An 18,275-nucleotide genomic window follows, 5' to 3' on the forward strand; every position below is an offset into this window, starting at 1 on the left:
TTTTACATAATTTTGTAAAATGGAATCCTAGTGATTTCTTTTTTATGAAAGCACCTAACTATAAACCTTGAGGCCTTTTTTCATTATATAACTCAATATATTTTAAAATATTTAAACATGAAATGCTTCTATACCTATTAGAAGGGCTTGAAATTTTTTTTTAAATCTTTACTAAAGCATACGTAGTTTAAAAAAAAAGTACATCTGACATTATAATATAATTTTAAGTTAAAAAATAAGAGAATTCTCCCTTTATATTGGGAAATAATACAAAGTGTAGGACACAAAGTTCAACTAAATCATCTTGGCCGGGAGGACAGTTCAAAAGGTTGAGAAACACTGAGGGACGTCCCTATAGGATGTTCTTCATAGCTCTAGAATTCTTTAAGTAGTTCTTTTCCTTTACATCAAATATGATGATTGTCACTTACCTTTCTCAATGTAATTCTTAGGGGCCCAGGCAGGATCCCCGTCTGCATATGGATCATTATACTGAACTACCGCAGCCTCCTCATCCTCGTAATCCACTGGGGGTGGTGGCGGCGGAGGTGGAGAATCATCAAACATGGGAATGTCGTCTGGTGGAGGTGGTGGGGGTGGAGTTGGACTATCAGCAACTAAAAGGATTCAGATAATTAATTTGAATCAGAAATTAGACTAAATGGAATTTCATAAGTTAGTAGAATTTAAGAAAGCTCTAACATATATAGCATGCACTATAATAAAACATGCAATGATTGGGAAAAAAAGCTTGGTGTGTTAAAGCTTATACCTATAGCACTTAAGAATAATTTTGCAACAATAAAAAGCTGAAAATAAGGTCATCAGGAAGTACTACAAATTAATCAATGCAGGAGGTTAGGAGACGTTTCTATCTATAAGGATAGTAGGCGTAAAAGAAGTTTCCTTATTATCAGGCTCAGGTCAGGACATACTACTTTAGTTAGAGACTAGATGCCTAAAATAAGCCTTACACTACACTTGTCATCTGGACTGCAGCAAATGTTACGTATAGCATTACACCAATGGCTTGATAATCTTTGATTATACTCACTCATGTCCCTGGTTTGTGCTTTTAAATAGCTTTAGTTAAAAAAAAAAACTAGAAGTAAGTCTCCAGTGGGAGGATTTTTGTTTATTTATTATTGTTTGTTTTAATGGAAAGGGAAAAAGTTGGTAGTATTTGGTCTGCTTTGGTGTGTAGGTTCTCTATTATTTAAATCTTAACAGGATAAGAAAATTTAAACTAAAAAATAATTCCCAAAGAGTAAAGAATCTCATTAAATATTATCAAAAATGTTTATATTCATAATCATTTTTAAATATAGAAAGGAAGCTAAGATTTTGCATTATTGCTAGTAAAACATAAATATGAGATGAGGGAGATACTAAATCCCAATTTACTAGGAATATATCCACAATTAAGATTTAAAAAACAAAGTGCTGAGGGAAGATGTAATAAAAAGACAAAAGGAAAGAAATTTATTTCATGCAAAACAATAAAAATGACTCATACCTCAAATTTTAGATGGTTGCTATATGTATATGTGTGCTTTAAATAATCAATGGAGTAAATGGTGAAGTGGAAAAATGTCAGGCTAGCACTGTGTTCACTGAACTATTATGATACCAGGTAACGAATGCTCCCAAATATTAAGGAATTCACAGTTGGAACACAACTAATACTTAATTTAAATTTCTGATCCACATATTTCTTTAAAAATTCAAAACACATACGAAAATGGTTTGCTACAAATTGACACAGGAACTATGTAGTAGCTGCAGGGGAGACGCTCATACTGCAAACATACTAACTCACATGCCAGTTTTGGGGTTATTTATGTGAGCAAGGAAAGCAGTCATAATCTATCTGTAATACAGGTTTCCAAAGTTTACTGCATCCTACTGGAATAAAGTGTTGAGAATGAAAGCAAGGGTTTAGAACATTTGCAGATAATAGCTCTACTCCCGTAACCACTTCAAGTCTGTGATTTCTATTTTTATCCTCTTAGGGGATGAGAAAGGCTATCAAAATACAAATCCTGTGTGTTGATGCTCACTCCGATAGCTGTCAAACAGGTCTACAATTTCTTTTTCCACCAAAAGCGTGAATCCACTTTACCTTTGCCCATACCTCCTCCATAAAGCTTTCTAGTACTACTGAGAGGAGAGAAAATGAGTACAAACCTATCATGACACCAGCCATAGCAAATATCTTTAATTTGGCTTCATGGGCAAATTACATATGTTTGCCTAAATTCCTACCCTGCATTTTCTCTTGATTTACATGTAACTTTACAAGCTTGCTTTCACTCAATTGTCTTAATGTCCAACTGCTGTGAAACTACACTGGTCTATCTTCAAATTACGTACACAGTGCCAGGGGTCTGGTCAATCTCATTCTCTGGGCATAATACTTTGTCTAGCACCATGCATAATTAAATGAAAAATGTTTTCTGATGTTAATCACTAACATATTGACACACTGCTCACACTTTTAGAAGGTCATGTCTTAAACTGAAACACTTATTAATTTAAAATTCATACTTTATAAAGCTTTCAAAGTAGTGATATGCAGTTTATCACCAATCCTCCTAATAACTTCAAAGAAAATAGACACCAAATAAAATTGGGGAACATGCAGCACACAAAAGATAGCTAACTGGCTCAAGTTCACATTCATATGGTTGGCAAAAAGACCCAACCAATACCAAAAGGCCCTTTAGCAAAGTCCATGTATGCCTAGAATAATAAACATTAATACTGGACTTCTATAAAAATTTACTAAAAGGCTAGCCAATGAGCTTTGGACCCACAAAATTGATGTTTCATTATGGCTGTTTTTAAATATTTCCAAATAATTCACAGACTTGGTTTTTAAACTCTCGCAGCATCAAGGACCAGAAGTTTACCCTTATTCACTTATTTCTAAAAATAAAACTCACTTATTTTTAAATGTTTAAACATTAGTTTTCAAACAGAATGTTAAAAATAAAGTTGGTTTACACTCAGTAATTTCAACTACATTGTGGTTTTGAAACCAATGTTTTATTAAAAGCCCATTAAATCATACATTTCTTAAAGGCAGGGACTCTGTCTTAAACTATATTCTTCTCAGAGCCTACCACATAACAATGAATAAACAAATATTCGACTGGGGGAAAATACGACAGTTCAACAAAAGCTAAAGGACAGAATTCTCCACAATTTATTCTCCTGGAAGATGGGCTGGTATGTTACACAATTGTTCAAACCATTCTGATACTTATTTTCATGGTGATGGCCTCAAATGAAGTAAGAACTAGACCACATTACCATTTGAGTCTCAACAGCTATTCTGGCGTAACAAAATTCAGTGATAGTGGTATTTTTTATTGTGCCAAACATTCACCATGGCCATGAAGTTAGGATGATCCATGTTCTGGAACCTCAATGTAATCGGGCAGTAAACTAGTCTATCCTGATTAAACCCATATAGTCAAAAAGTTTCCAAAAATCATTAAACCTGACCATTCAGAGAAGATGTATAAAAAAGTCAACAGGGCTGCTTACTCAGAAAAAATCCTCAGGGGCTTGTTTGTAAGCAAAACATGGAAGAGGGCTCTAAGTTGATTATCACTCACCCTTAAATGGATTGCATGGATGTAATTTCCTTACTCTTGGAGATTCATTCTTATCTTAACAAGGAACCTTTACATAGGTTCAAAATCATTTACGTATTAAACTGAGACTACAAAGCACTCTAACTTTTTTTGTTATTAAAGGGAAAAATCAAAAGTTTCAACTGCATAATAAATTTAATCTCACAGTATAGCTATCCTGATAAATTTGTTAGCAACAGAATACCAAAATGTTTTCTAATTAATTCTCCAAATATCTATTAGAAGCTAATAGTTTCCATACAATTTGAATATTTATGTTTTGTTACTTTTCCTTAAGAATCTGTGAAGAACAGATCTCATGTTAAATACATAAGATCTCATTTAAATACACAAGAAAGTTGCAGTTTGTAATTTATCTGGGTCAGTAATCATGCACAAAGAGAAAAAAAAACTGAAGACCGTGCTCTTCAGCTTCAGTAACATATCTGAACCTAGTTTCAAGATAAGATTAGCTTCTCAATAAAGGTAAGGAAAATGATGACTTGTCAGCCATGCATGCTATAAGGAGAAAGCCTCTACCCTGGGACAGCTCAGTTTGCCCAAACTTACTGTTTTCCTGCACCCTGGCCACGAAGCCTGTGAGAGGAATCTGTGGAGTCAACTGGGGCATAGGGGGAGGGGGCGGAGCAATAGAAACTGGTAGCCACAACCACACAGTATGGGGGAAGTAAAACAGATAAAGGAAAGAAAAGGAAACAAACAAAAAGCAGAAGTCAGTTACAAGGACCACAAACATAAGTATGCAAAGAACAGTTCGCAAATGAAACAAAACAAAACAAAACAACAAAACAAAAACCTGCAGAACCTTCTTCAAGTTTATTTTCCACGAGCAAGCCTAAGGAGCCAAGTTGTGCTTAGCCAAGCAGTTAATTTTATAAAAGAACACATACACTTAATTTGGTCCTAATGTTACATTGTTTGGGGAAGATTTAAATATTACCATCACATTCACTTTTATGCAACGAAATTTTCAAATTCTGTGGTAAGACTCCTAAAAATAGGAATGCTGTATCTTTTACATAACTTTTCTGTAAACCTACAAACTTCTCTAATTAAAAAAAAAAAAAATGATAAAAATAAAATCCAGATAATCATGAAATAGCTATTAAGTTTTCAAGGATAGTATCTCTGCCACATCTCTATAACCTAACAGCTTTGTCCAGCTTTAGGAAATGTGAATAAATGAAAGTAAATAAAACAAATACATTAGGGAATGACTATTTATATAAATAAATTAATTAATCACAGGTTTCTGGTAAGACAAAGGAGACCTGATCTCCAGTAGTTAAAATATGTATTTGCATTAAAGTAATTTCTAATGAATCACTGGATAGCTTGAATAGTCTAACTTCTTACTGGAGAAGACTTAAGTTATAGGAAATTGGCACCAAATGCTCATTGTGGGCAGCAAAAGTATTAAAAATTGTAACATAAACTAGAAGATACATTCATATGTTCCCGGTTTGTCTCACTTTAACAAGACAGTAATTGCCAAAGATTGCTCAGAAAAAGTCGATAGGACTGGCTAGCAAAATTTAGTTTAGTCGGCAAAGGAGTAACACTAAATTCACAGGAAAAACAATTTATTAGTCCTCAAGAATCATTTAATCAAAAAAAGTTCCAATTAATCCAATGTACAATTTTGCTGGTAAGCATAGAAGTTTGAAAGAAGTTCAGTGTTCAAAGAAGCAACAACTTAGTAACAGAGCAATATATGTCCACCAATATATGTTTTAGGACTAAAAATAACATTCACGTCACTGTGTAATTTGTTCTCATCATTCTGATACTCTGTATAGGTTTTTAAATAAATAAAAAGTTATAGAGTTTTTTATTAAAAAAAAAAAAAAAAACTCCCACAAACCTACAAGAAATTTTTAGACACAACCCTTAGTAACTAGCTGTGCTGGTTAACACATAAAAATAAAGAAAAGCTATGCTGTGAAGATACTAATTATTACCACCACATTTAGACAGAAGAGAAAATATGCACATCAAAACACTAAAAACAGCTTACATACTACTACTTCTACAACACCAACATAACTCAGATTGAAGGATAATTAATTTGACAAAACAGAAAATATTTAGAATGTGGCCAAATTTACCTAGACATTCAGTAATGATACTGTCTTGTCTGCAAATACCAAGTAGTGTTAAAATAAACCTATGCAAACATGTATTAGGTGAAGAGTCACTAGCAAAATTAAATGTCCCAGTGGTGAAAAGAAAAATAATGAACATAAAGATGGGATCTAAGAATGTGGCATAATATGAAAAATAAGAGTTCAAAAAACCTGTGAGGTTAACAGAAAATATGGAGTATTCAGACACTGGCTCGCTTTCATTACTAGAAGGAGATCAGGGAAAATGTGAGGAACAATCCTGACTGGTGAAGTTTAATACTTCTTAGTCTCTTAGATGAAAATCTTAGTCTGGAAAAAAGGTTGTTTAAATTTTAGGATTATCTGTGAATTTGACCTTTCTACTAAAGTAGTTTTCAATTCTTAAAGGAGTTTCTGCTATGACAAAAAAATTGTTAACTCTAATACAGTATTTAAACAAAAAACGAGAAATTCCCCCTCTGCTTTATATGTTCAGCACATGCATTACAAACAAAAAGAGCTTAAACCAACTTAATATGGAGAATTAAGTGACTATTCAGTGTTTTGAAATAGATGTAAAATGCATGCAGCTCTAGAAAGTCACTACAAAAGCTCTGTGGGGAAGGATGAGTCTGCCTGGGCCCAGGGATCTCTGCTGCAGGCCCAGGACAAATACTGGACACTGGCTCACTGGACAGTGGCTCATTGGAAATTTTTCTTTTTTAGAAGTAAGCAACTTAACATGAAAAGTGAAATTAATGACTACCCCAGACAACTCAAACTTCCTAACATTACATGCTAATACTATTTTTAATCTTATCAGCTTTTAAACATTTATTTCAGTTAGTGCTGAGATGTGCAATCTGAGGTAAACAGAAAGAAATCACAGGAAAATCCTTCCCCCGTTAGAATTATTCAGAGACAGAGTTAAGCAGGCACCACAAATGTTTTTTAATGGTTTTGAACTCATTTCAATATAGGTTAACAACCTTAAAAGTGATAGCCAGCAATTTTGTTATATTATTTTAAAGGAAAACTTCCACGTTTGTCTTTTATTTTACTATTACTGAACTATCTCAAACATGTCAATAAAAATAAATTCAGTCTAATTTATTTCAGTTATGGTTTTGTTCTCTAATTTCATTTGTAGTCATAAAAATACATTATTGAAGTAAAGCATCAGTTAAATTTTAGTGTACTAAGTCTTCTCAGTAAGCCAGAAAGGGTCTGATTCAAGGGCTAACTTCCTAAAGGAAAAGTAAACACGAAATAGTGTGGCTTCAATTGTTGTCTATCACTGGCAAGAATAACAGTTTCAAACAATTTCCTTCAAAAGGAGCTCCACTGTTGCGGTATGCCTGCAAAGCACAAGCTTACTTGAATTTTGAGAATAAAGTGGACCTCCGTTAACATGAGGCTGAGCAGAAAACTGGGCAGTCACAGAGGGAGTCCGTCTGTATCCACCGGAGGAGGCCGAGGAGGTGGTAGAGCTGTGCCGAGACATCTGCCTGGTCATTGTGCCGCACTGGGAACCAGGAGCGGAGCCCGGGGCTGCAGGAAGGCATTAGTCAAAGGCAACCAACAAAGACACTTTAGCATCACGCATCACCTCAGAGGGCAGAGCAAAGAAAAGGGGCTCTCAGTAAGAAACGGAACTGTTTACAGCCTGCAGCGCAAAATAAAGAGGAAAGTAAATCTAAAAAATCAAGTATCTCTTTGGTTTTGAATGTAGAAATAAAATTAATTCATGTCAAACATATAAACAGAAGATAAGTTTAAAAAATTAAAATCCATCTGTAATTAAAGCTAGAGTTAACTACACTTGATATCGTGGTATTTTTTAGTCTTTTGTCTCCGCAGACTAGACAAGGACATATCATTTCTTATTGACACATGCTTATAGATGTAGCTACATATAATGTTTCTATGTATGTGTTAAGTGAGAAGAGCATGAAATTAAATTAGAATCATATTGTGAACAAAAATTAAATAGCTCTAAAAACAGAAGGAAAAACAGATACTGTATAGAAAGCAGAAGTAATAAATAGCATATTTAAGCCTTTTAAATAAGTATAATCCCAAATGCTCCTGTACTAACATTATATATAAATATTTTTATGTATCATTTTAGAATATATAGGTTTCATATGTAAATTGTGTCTCTCCAACAAAAATAAGTAACAAAAGATAGTTTGAGGGGGAAGCATAACTTTTTAGATGTGAAAGCATTAATGACATTCTGGTTACAAACTTCTTCCTTTCCATTCTCAAAATTTGCAGAAAGATAGTGTAAGAATTTATCTAACCAAATCCAGTTTAAATTATAAAATTTAAACTGTCAAGCATATCTCCCACATCTGCTACTATTTTTATTTGATTTGAATTTTGGTTGTATTAGCAGTTATCATTATCAATACATTTTACAGTAGAGCCATTTATAGAAGTTAAATTTCTAGTTTCAAAGCACTTATATATAATGCCATATTTGTTATGTATTTCCAAATTTTTAAAGATTATCCTATTAAGTCACTGTCTTCTTTGGTGACTGACCAAACTGGGGAAATTTTTAGACCATGTAAAATATGGACATTTTAAGGTAGCTTGGTTTAGAAAATCCATTATCCTTCTCCATACTATACACAAAACCTTAAAATTTTACTCAATTTCTTAACTAACAATTCAGAGGCTTAATATTTAAAGGGTTAATAGAGTTCAAAGCCTCTACAGTTAACTATACTTTTCAAAGTTTACTTCTCCTTACCCCACCCAAAGATACCACCTCTATGCCAGTTTAAGTAAAATGACAGCATCCTAGTTTATCTTCATTCAGTTGTCTCATTTAGCCTCTCCTAGAGATCATAAAAGTTATTAGCTAATACTGTACATTAATAAGGTTTTCATTAATAAGGAATGCTAATATGTAACATTTTGGAGTTCCCAAGCCATAGGCAGTCACTAATCAGTTGAATCACCCAAATGCCCATGTTCTAAATAGAAAGAAATTTGAAACCCTTCTTGAATGAGTAATTTTGTACAGCTAGGTTTCTAGAGGAGCTAAGAAGCTTTTAATCACATTTTATAGATTTCTCTGTAAAATGATTTTTATATTTCTTTGACTTGTATAAAAAGCATATGGAATCCAAGTTATTTTTTTTGGTGATTCAAAATAAAAAACCAACTGTTTTGCAATCCCAAAGTATGCCTATTTTAAATTTTATTTTAATATTTTATTATGAAATAAATCACAATACCAAATGATGTGTGTATGTATCTATGATTTAAAGAAAAAGAAGATAAATACCCAGCTCAAGAAATAGAGTATTATCAGTACCACTGAAATCCCCCTCTTGGATTCCAAATCCAACAAGGTATATGTTAAACATTCTTTTTCTTTTCTAAATAGGTTTACCACAGACATATACATAACAGTAAACAATACACATAGAGTTTTGCAAATTTATGATCTTTTATAATGGAATGATTCCATACATAACCTGTTGATTTGCTCTTTTACCTCAATATTACTTTTTAAGATTTATCCATGATGATAAGTATATCAATAGATAATTCATTTTTACTGCTTTATTTGTATGTAAATACGCCACAACTTATTTATCCATTCTACTGTTATTAGACATTTGGGTTGCGTCCAGATTTTTGGTATTATTAATACTATGTCTGTAAACATTCCTAAATGTGGTTCCTCGATTTCTCTAGAACAGTGGTTCTCAGACTCCGATGCTGATTAAAAAATCACCTCATGGACTTGTTATAATACAAACTGCTGGCCCCCATCCCCAAAGTTTGTGATTTAATAGGTCAACAATGGGACCTGAGAATTTATATTTCTAAAGCTGTGTCACTGTTGATCTAGGGATCACACTCTGAAAGTCACTGCTCTAAAGGCAATGGTGTTCAAACTTTTCAGTCTTAGAGCCCACTCTTAAAAATTAGAGAACCCCAAAAAGCTTTCGTTGATGTGAGGTTTATCTGTCAATAATTACCACATTAGAAATTAAAACTGGTGTTATCTCTAAAACACATGAATACGCAGGTGCACATGCCATTAGCCACCAGAGCAATGACTATCACGCACCAGGTAGCCTCTGGAAAATTCCCCCATACACTTATAAGAGAAAAAGAGTGTAAAAGGCAAATAATGTCTTAGCATTACTATGAATATAGTTCTGGCCTCACAGACTCTATGAAAGGATCTTGGCTATGCCCAGGGGACCCCTGCCCATATTTTGAGAATCAGTGCTCCAGGGAAAATACCTAGAAATGAAATTTATAAATCGAGGATAGGTCCATGTTCACCTCGATCAGGTAATGACAAATGACTTTCAAAAGTGAGTGTATCAACTAGTCAACTCCTGCCAGCATGTTCCTTCTTGTTACACACATTCTCACAACATTCCATACTAGTGGACTTGTATCTTTTCATCTATTAGGCAAGGACAAAATAGTCTCTCGTTGTGGTTTTAATTTTCGCTTTCCTAATTTTTAATTAGGTTGAGGGTAGTTTTTTCAAGTGGACTTTACACCAACAATTTCTATTATTAGGGTCTTTTTAATTATCTCTTTTCCCCCTTTTCCTTTGTGTACATGTGCACATGTGTTTTGAAAAGATGTTGCCAGACAGCTTTATCTCACTAAAGCTGAAACTCAGCTCTTTTTATTTGAAACCATTTGAAACACTTCATTATTCCTTTCCACCCAGATTACTGGCTGAAAGGTTTTTATAATGAGTCTATATTTGGAGTTCTTTATATGTGCAATCCAGTCAAACCCAACTTGGGAACAATTTAAATGCATTTTAATCACAAATGATTTCAGATTTTTTCAAACCATGACCCACAGCAAAACCTCAGTGCACCCCACACCACATGCCATTTTCATTTCCACTTGTTTTCCTCCTGTCCCCACCTTTACACCCCAATCCTATGACTGCTGTGTATACTAGGGAGTTCCAAATCAAGTTGCACTTGAAAACAAAAAAATAAATAAGATTACATTGCTAATTACAAAAATTTTTGAAAAATCAGTTATAATTTTCCTAGAAAAAAATCGAAACAAACAAAGCACATTGCTTGTAACAAACCAAGCACAGAAACATTTCACATTACAAAGAAAGTTATTTTATATTTGTTTTCTGTGTAACTTCAGAAGCCTTTCAGAAGATGAAATTATTATCGATTAGTCTTAATACTTTAACCTTTGTATTACCACCTACAACCTACTAACTATAAAAGCTAACATTTATTAGATACAGAGGAGTTTATTACAAATTATGCAAAGTAAGTTAAATTGCTCCAATGGTTATGCAATCTCACCTATCACAGTGTTCACTGGGAGAAGTGGTATTGCTGGTGGAGCTCCAGAAGAAGGAGGGACAGAAATGTTTTCTAATAAAATAGTTCACAATTCAGGTCAGAGTTCAAGAAAGAGAACTACACATTCTGAAACAGTAAGACAGTACAATGTATGTGCAAGAAAAGAAAAAGAAAAAAAATCACCCAATGTTAAAATGTTCAAATAAGAAATTAAGTGGGAAAAAGGCTGAGTTTGTATCTCCATTAACTATAAAATAGGCTATATTTATAAGTAGCTTTTTCTTCTTTTTTACAACAATATCCTTAAGAAGCTTAGAATTTCTCCCTAACAGTTTTGTATCATTTTCATTTTTTAAGTTGATATTTTTTAACAATGAAGAAGGCTCTAATGCATTGAAAATTAAGGGGCCAATTTAAAGAACTGTAATGATTTCTTAAATTTTATACTTTCTAAAAAGTAAAAGAACGTTTCCTATTTTATACTCATGGTATTTCACTGAAATATGTACTGAATATCATAACATGCACAGAAAGTAGTAAAGTCACAGAACAAATTAACAACCGAGTTGAGATCCTACCCTAAGAGGCAACACAAAAACTCTTTGAACTATAATTCACATTTTTAGACACTTGATCCTTTGGTTGGAGCACCACAAAATACTGGTTAGCTCTTGAAATAATAAAAATCATTCTTGACTAACCAAGGCAAGTATTTCTAAAGCAAAACAGCCAGTGAGTTTTTTCAGAAGTTATTTAATATGCTTCATATATAAGGAGAAGCAACTGTTAAGAGCCTATAGACTCTGTGAAACTCAATCTAAAAGTATTTTGAAATTAGCCTTCCTTCCAGCAAAAATCACATAAATTGAATAATTTTATCCAATTAACCTTAAATTACTTCAACCTTCCTTAATAAAGCTGGTAAATACTGTTACCCATGAAGACCAGATGAACAGGTGACATACCTGGTCCAACCGTGGGCGGGGAAGGTGTAGGCACGGCGATGGGAATGCCAATACTGCTGCTTCCGCTGTTCTCCCGGCTTCCACTTCCTCCACTACTTCCACTGCAAAGGAAACAGTGCAGAAGAAGGCAAAGCTGGAGATCTATCCAAAAACTAGATGATAATCTAAGGCCACTAAAACCCCTTTTACCATGTAACACATATAAAACAGGAAATTTTAAAAAGTGATCATTACAAATCTTAACCCTAGTTAATCTTAACCACTTGAAGTAGTTCTTGTATTTCACTCTACTTCTCAACATATTTGAAACCAATGTACAGTAATGAGAACTTGGTCCTCAGAAGTGCCAGAAGAGATCAATCTATTGAGGAAGGTATTACCAATAAAATCTTATCATACAGTCAGCAAGTGTTTCTTTGGGACCTGCTATGAACAGCAGAGAACAAAGCAAACATGATCCACATCATCATGGACTCACAGCTGAGCATGTGAAAACAGACATTAGAAAACAGTGTAGACTTCCAGGAAGACGGTGAAGAGGGTGAGGCAGGGCGGGCTTCTCCTTCACGAAAGAAACTAGAGAGGGGCCGGAGGATGCCTGGGACCATGGTTTTGGGGTGTGACCAGCCATACAGGGACTCCTACAGTAAGTGATGGGGACCTGGCCCAAAATGCAGAGACTGTGCTTCAAGGGACAGGGTGAGTTTGTTCTGGCTGGGTTGGCCCAGGAAGTTAGCCGCCAGGCAAGGGAGTGAGCAGTGGCTCTCCACTCCTGTGCACCCACCTCGGCAGTTAATTGGGGAAGTGATCCACCACATCCACACAGTCAGAAGCTCCCATGAAGGAATCCAAGAGACAGCATTTACTCTCCCCAAACAGAATTCCAGGGGATACACTGGCAAGAAGCAGGGAAAGGAGAGGGCACCATATGGAGGCATCAGGAGCCCCTCTCACATCCCAGAGGATCACAGCAAATGGCAGGGAGGAAGCAGGGCATGTCTGTACTGGAGGCTGACTCCCTGCTGAACTGCACAGGGCCCACATCACAGCCCCAGGGCAGACAGTCCCCAGGGCACACTGAGAACAGGTGCACTAATTGGTCCCCCCCACCCCCTCCTAGTTTGGACCTGGCCCAATGCATAGGAGAAGTTCAGGAAAGACCAGCTTGAGAATAAAAGATGGCTCAAGAGCACCACCTGTCACACACCAACTGACTTTAGTATGACAAAAGCATACTACAAAGCTACAGTGGTCAAAACAGCATGGTACTAGTATAAAGATAGATACACCAACAATGGAATTGAATTGAGTGTTCAGAAATAGACCCTCTCATCTACGGACAATAGATCATCGATAAGGCAGTCAGGCCAAAGCAACTGGGACAGAGCAGCCTCTTCAATAAATGGTATTTGGAGAACTGGATATCCATATGCAATGGAATGAAAGAGGACTCCTATCTCATACCTTATACAAAAATTAACTCGAAATGGATCAAAGACCTAAACATTAGTGCCAAGACCATAAGACTATTAGAAGAAAATGTAGGGAAATATCTTAAAGAGCTTGTGATAGGAGGTGGCTTCTGAGACCTTATACCCCAAGCACAAGCAATCAAAGAAGAAATGGATAGGTGGGATCTCCTCAAAATTAAACACTTTTATACATCAAAAGACCTTGTCAGAAAAGTAAAAGGCAACCTACACAATGCGAGACAATATTTGGAAACCACGTATCAGATAAGGGTTTGATATCCTGAATATATAAAGAGATCCTACCACTCAACAATGAAAGACAAACAACTCAATTTAAAAATGGACAAAAGACATGGACAGACACCTTTCTGAAGAGGAAATACAAATGGCTAAAAAAACATATGAAAAGATGCACAACTTCATTGGCTATTAGGGAAATGCAAATCAAAACCACAATGAGATATCATCTCACACCTGCTAGAATGGCCATTAACAATAAAACAGAAAATTATAAGTGCAGGAGAGGATGTGGAGAAAGAGGCACACTTATTCACTGTTGGTGGGAATGTAGAATGCTGCAACCACTCTGGAAGGCAGTGTGGCGGTTCCTCAGGAAGCTAGGTTTAGAACTGCCGTATGATCCAGCAATTCCATTACTAGGTATAAACTCAGAGGAACTGAAAGTTAAGATACAAACAGACATTTGTAAACTGATGTTTATAGCAGGATTATTCACAATTGGCAAGAGAAGAAAACACTCTAAATGTCCATCAACGGAAGAGTGGATAAACAAACTGGTATATACACATGATGGAATATTATACAGCTGTTAAGACAGAACAAAGTCACGGAACATACAATAACATGGATGAATCTTGAGGACGTTATGTTGAACGAGGTTAGCCAGAAACAAAAGGACATATACTGTATGGTCTCACTAATATGAACTAACATTAATGATCAAACTTTGAGAGTCAAAAGCTGAGAACACAGGTTATCAAAGATAGAAAGAGGGTAGAGATTGGGCATTTGATGTGGAAGGAGTATAGAATGTTCAACAGGATTGACTGAATAGATCCAGAAATGGATAGCATAACACTGTGATGGTAACACAATATTGTAAGTACACTGAACAAAGATATCCGTGAGTAAAGCTGAAACAGGAGTGCTACGGGCAAGTATGACACCAGAAAGGAAGACAAGATGATAAAGACTGGGATTGTATAACTTAGTGAAACCTGGAGTGGTCAATGATGGTGACTAAATGTACAAATATAAAAATGTTGTTACACGTGGGAGAACAAATGAATGTCAACCTTCCAAGGTGTTGAAAAAGTGATGGTATTGGGGAAAAATACAATCAAAGCAAACTGGAGTCTATGGTTGACAGTAACATTGTAATATGCTCCCATTAAATGTAACAAAGGCAATATACCAAAGCTAAATGTTCATGAGAGGGGGATATAAGGGAGGGGTATGGGATTCTTGGTAGTGGTGGTGTTGTATGACCTTGTTATTATATCATATTGTGTGGTATTTTAATTTCTTTTAATTTTTTTTTACTATTCTTTCAAAAGAAAATTTTTTTGAAGTAATGAATATGTTCAAGTGCTGACTTTGGTGATGAATGTACAACTATATGATGTTACTGTGAACAACTGATTGTACACTGTGGATGATTCTATGGTTATGTGAATATATCCTCTATAAAATTGCAGGGAAAAATATAAACAGAGGGATATAAGTGCTGGAGAAAACATGGGAGAGAGGGATATACCTATTCACTGTTGTCAGGAAAGTACAAGGGAGTAGTCTATCTAAAGGACAGCGTGATGGTTCCACAAGAAGCTAAGTATATGGGTGCCATAAGACCCTGCAACCTCATTAAGGGGTATATACTTAGAAGATCTGAGAGCAGGAACACAAATGGACATTTACACACTGGTGTTTGTGGAGGTAGTACTAACAATCTGCAATGCATGGAGGTGGCCTAAGGGTACATCGACTGATAAACAGAATGGTGAACTGGGGTGCATACATACAATAGAATACTGAGCAGCTGCAAGAAGGAATGAAGCTGTGAGACACACAACTAGGTGAATGGATCTTGAGGACAGCATCTTGAGTGACTGTGAAAACCTCATGGCTCACATGCCCTTTCTCCAGTAAACGGACAGAAGAGTAGAAAAAAGGGGACAAAAACTAAATGAAAAATAGGGTGGGATAGAATGTTTCAGGTGTTGCTTTTTACTTTTGTTTTGATTAAGGAAAATGTTCAAAAATTGCTTCTGATGATGAATGCACAACTGTATGAGGGTGCTGTGAATAACTGTACACTGTGGATAGCTGTAGGGTATGCGCATATACACCAATAACATTGTATTTTTAAAAAAAGACCGCCACCTGCTGGTAGGATAGGGAAACTGCATTCCAGCAAGCTGTAGCACTGCCAACTTATAAGTTCAAAAAATCCTGAATTTCCCCCAAAAAACAACATCATCAAGACAAGCAAGTCAACGGAAACTCATAAAGCACTTGAAGAATCTAGAAAACATGGACAAGCCAAATGAACAAATTAAAAGGCTGGAAGAGTCACAAAATTTGGAGCAATTAATTAAGGAAGTACACACAAATCTCTAGAACAACTTCAACAAGATGGCTAAAGACAAAAAGGATATAAAGAAGACTTTAGAAGAGCATCAAGAAGAATTTGAAAGAACAAATTAAAAATAGCAGATCTTATGAAAATAAAAGATACTGTTGATCAAGGTAAAAATATACTAGGGACATAACAATAGCAGATGTGAAGCACCAGAACAAAGGATAAGTGAACCTGAGGACAAACAATTGAATGCGAGCACACAAAAGAAAAAATGGTGAAAAAATAAAAAAATTTGAAATGGTTCTCAGGGAAATGATAAGACAATATGAAGCAAACAAATATAAAAATCATTGGTGTCCCAGAAGGAAAAGAGAAAAGGGCTAGGAAGAGTGTTTCAAGACACAGGTGGGGAAAACTTCCCAACCCTTCTAAATAATATAAATATGCAAATCAAAGATGCCCAACGAATTCCAAATAGAATAAATCCAAATAACCCACTCTGAGACACATACTGATCAGATTGTCAAATGCTGACGAGAAGAAAGTTCTGAAAGCAACCAGAGAAGTGATTCACCATATACAAGGAAAACAACATACAACTAAGTTACTGACTACTCAGCAAGCACCATGGAGGTGAAAAGGCAGTGATATGACATATTTAAGATTCTGAAAGAAAAAATTTGTCAGCCAAGAATTCCATATCCAGCAAAGCTCTTCTTCAAAACAGAGGGAGAGCCTACAAGTCTCACAGACAAACAAATGCTGAGAAAATTTGTTAACAAGAGACTTGCCCTGCAAGACATACTAAAGGGAGCTCTACCACCTAAGAAAAAAAAAGGAGAGAGCATTCTGGAGAAGGGCACAGAACTGAAGAGTATTACTAAGAACAATTTAAAGGAAGAAAAAACAAAGAGAGGGAAAAAACAGATTTGACAACTAAAAACCAAAGGATAAGATGGCTGGTTCAAGAACTCCCTTCACAACAACTTTGCATGTAAACAGATTAAACTCTCCAACTAAAAGATACAGACTGGTAGAATAGATTAAAAAGTATGACCCATAGATATGCTGTTTATAAGACACTCATATCAGACCCTGCGACACAAAAAGACTGACAGTGAATGGATGGAAAAAAATATTCTACATAAGCTGCAACCCAAAGAAAGCAGAGGTAGCTATCATAATAATGGACAAAATAGACTTTAAATGCAAAGATGTCATAAGAGACAAAGAAGGATACTATGTATTAATAAAATGGACAATTCACCAAGAAGAAATAACAACCACAAATGTTTATGCACCCAATCAAGGAGCTTCAAAGTACGTGAGACAAATACTGGCTAAACTGAAGAGAGCAATAGACATGTGGACAATACTAGTGGGAGACTTCAATACATCACTCTTTTCTATAGACAGAACAACTAGACAGAGGACCAATAAGGAAAGTAAGAGCCTAAACAATATAATAAATGAATTAGACTTAGACATATACAGATCATTACATCCCAAAGTACCAAGATACATATTCTCTAGTGCTCATGGAATGTTCTCCAGGGAAGTCTTAGTAAATTTAAAAAGATTGAAATTATCCAAAGCACATGCTCTGACCGTAATGGAATGCAACTAGAAATCAACAACCACCAAAGAACCAGATCAATCACAAATATATGGAGGTTAAACAACACATTCTTAAACAACCAGTGGGTCAAAGAAGAAACTGCAAGAGAAATAGGTAAATACCTAGAGACAAATGAAAACGAGAACACAACTTATCAAAACCTGTGGGATGCAGTGAAGGTGTGCTGAGAGGGAAATTTATAGCTCTAAATGCATACATCAAAAAGCAACAAAGAGCTAAAACCAAAGCCCTAATGAAAAACTGAAGAGGTTAGAGAATGATCAGCAAACTAACCCTAAAGCAAGTAGAAGAAAAGAAACAACAAAAATTAAAGCAGAAATATATGAGCTGGAGAACAAAAAAACAATAGAGAGAACAACAAAAAAAAAAAGTTGGCTCTTTTTGAAGATAAACAAGATTGACAGACCCTTAGCTAGACTAACAAAATCAGACAGAAGACCCAAATATACAGAATCAGAAATGACAAGAGGATAATTACTATGGATCCCGATTAAAAA

The 18,275-nt window shown here is 35.2% G+C and overlaps 2 protein-coding genes across 9 annotated transcripts in view; both read right to left on the reverse strand.

Annotated features, from left to right (window-relative positions):
- The window catches only part of LOC119535544 (ankyrin repeat domain-containing protein 26-like), a 961,331-nt gene that overhangs the window by 334,525 nt on the left and 608,531 nt on the right, over positions 1-18,275 (reverse strand). The gene's annotated exons all lie outside the window — the stretch shown is intronic.
- ABI1 (abl interactor 1) overlaps positions 1-18,275 on the reverse strand; it is a 121,177-nt gene that overhangs the window by 5,169 nt on the left and 97,733 nt on the right. For 2 of the 4 annotated variants that reach the window (XM_037837922.1, XM_037837920.1), the window contains 4 exons: positions 12,066-12,166; positions 7,145-7,318; positions 4,212-4,298; positions 432-617 (listed from right to left, as the gene is read on the reverse strand). In XM_037837922.1, the coding sequence (XP_037693850.1) occupies positions 432-617; positions 4,212-4,298; positions 7,145-7,318; positions 12,066-12,166 (548 nt within the window). The remainder of the gene's footprint in view (positions 1-431; positions 618-4,211; positions 4,299-7,144; positions 7,319-12,065; positions 12,167-18,275) is intronic. The other 2 variants (XM_037837923.1, XM_037837921.1) reach the window with 1 other exon arrangement.

The sequence above is a fragment of the Choloepus didactylus genome, chromosome 5 (assembly GCF_015220235.1).
Source record: "Choloepus didactylus isolate mChoDid1 chromosome 5, mChoDid1.pri, whole genome shotgun sequence".
NCBI lineage: Eukaryota > Metazoa > Chordata > Mammalia > Pilosa > Megalonychidae > Choloepus > Choloepus didactylus.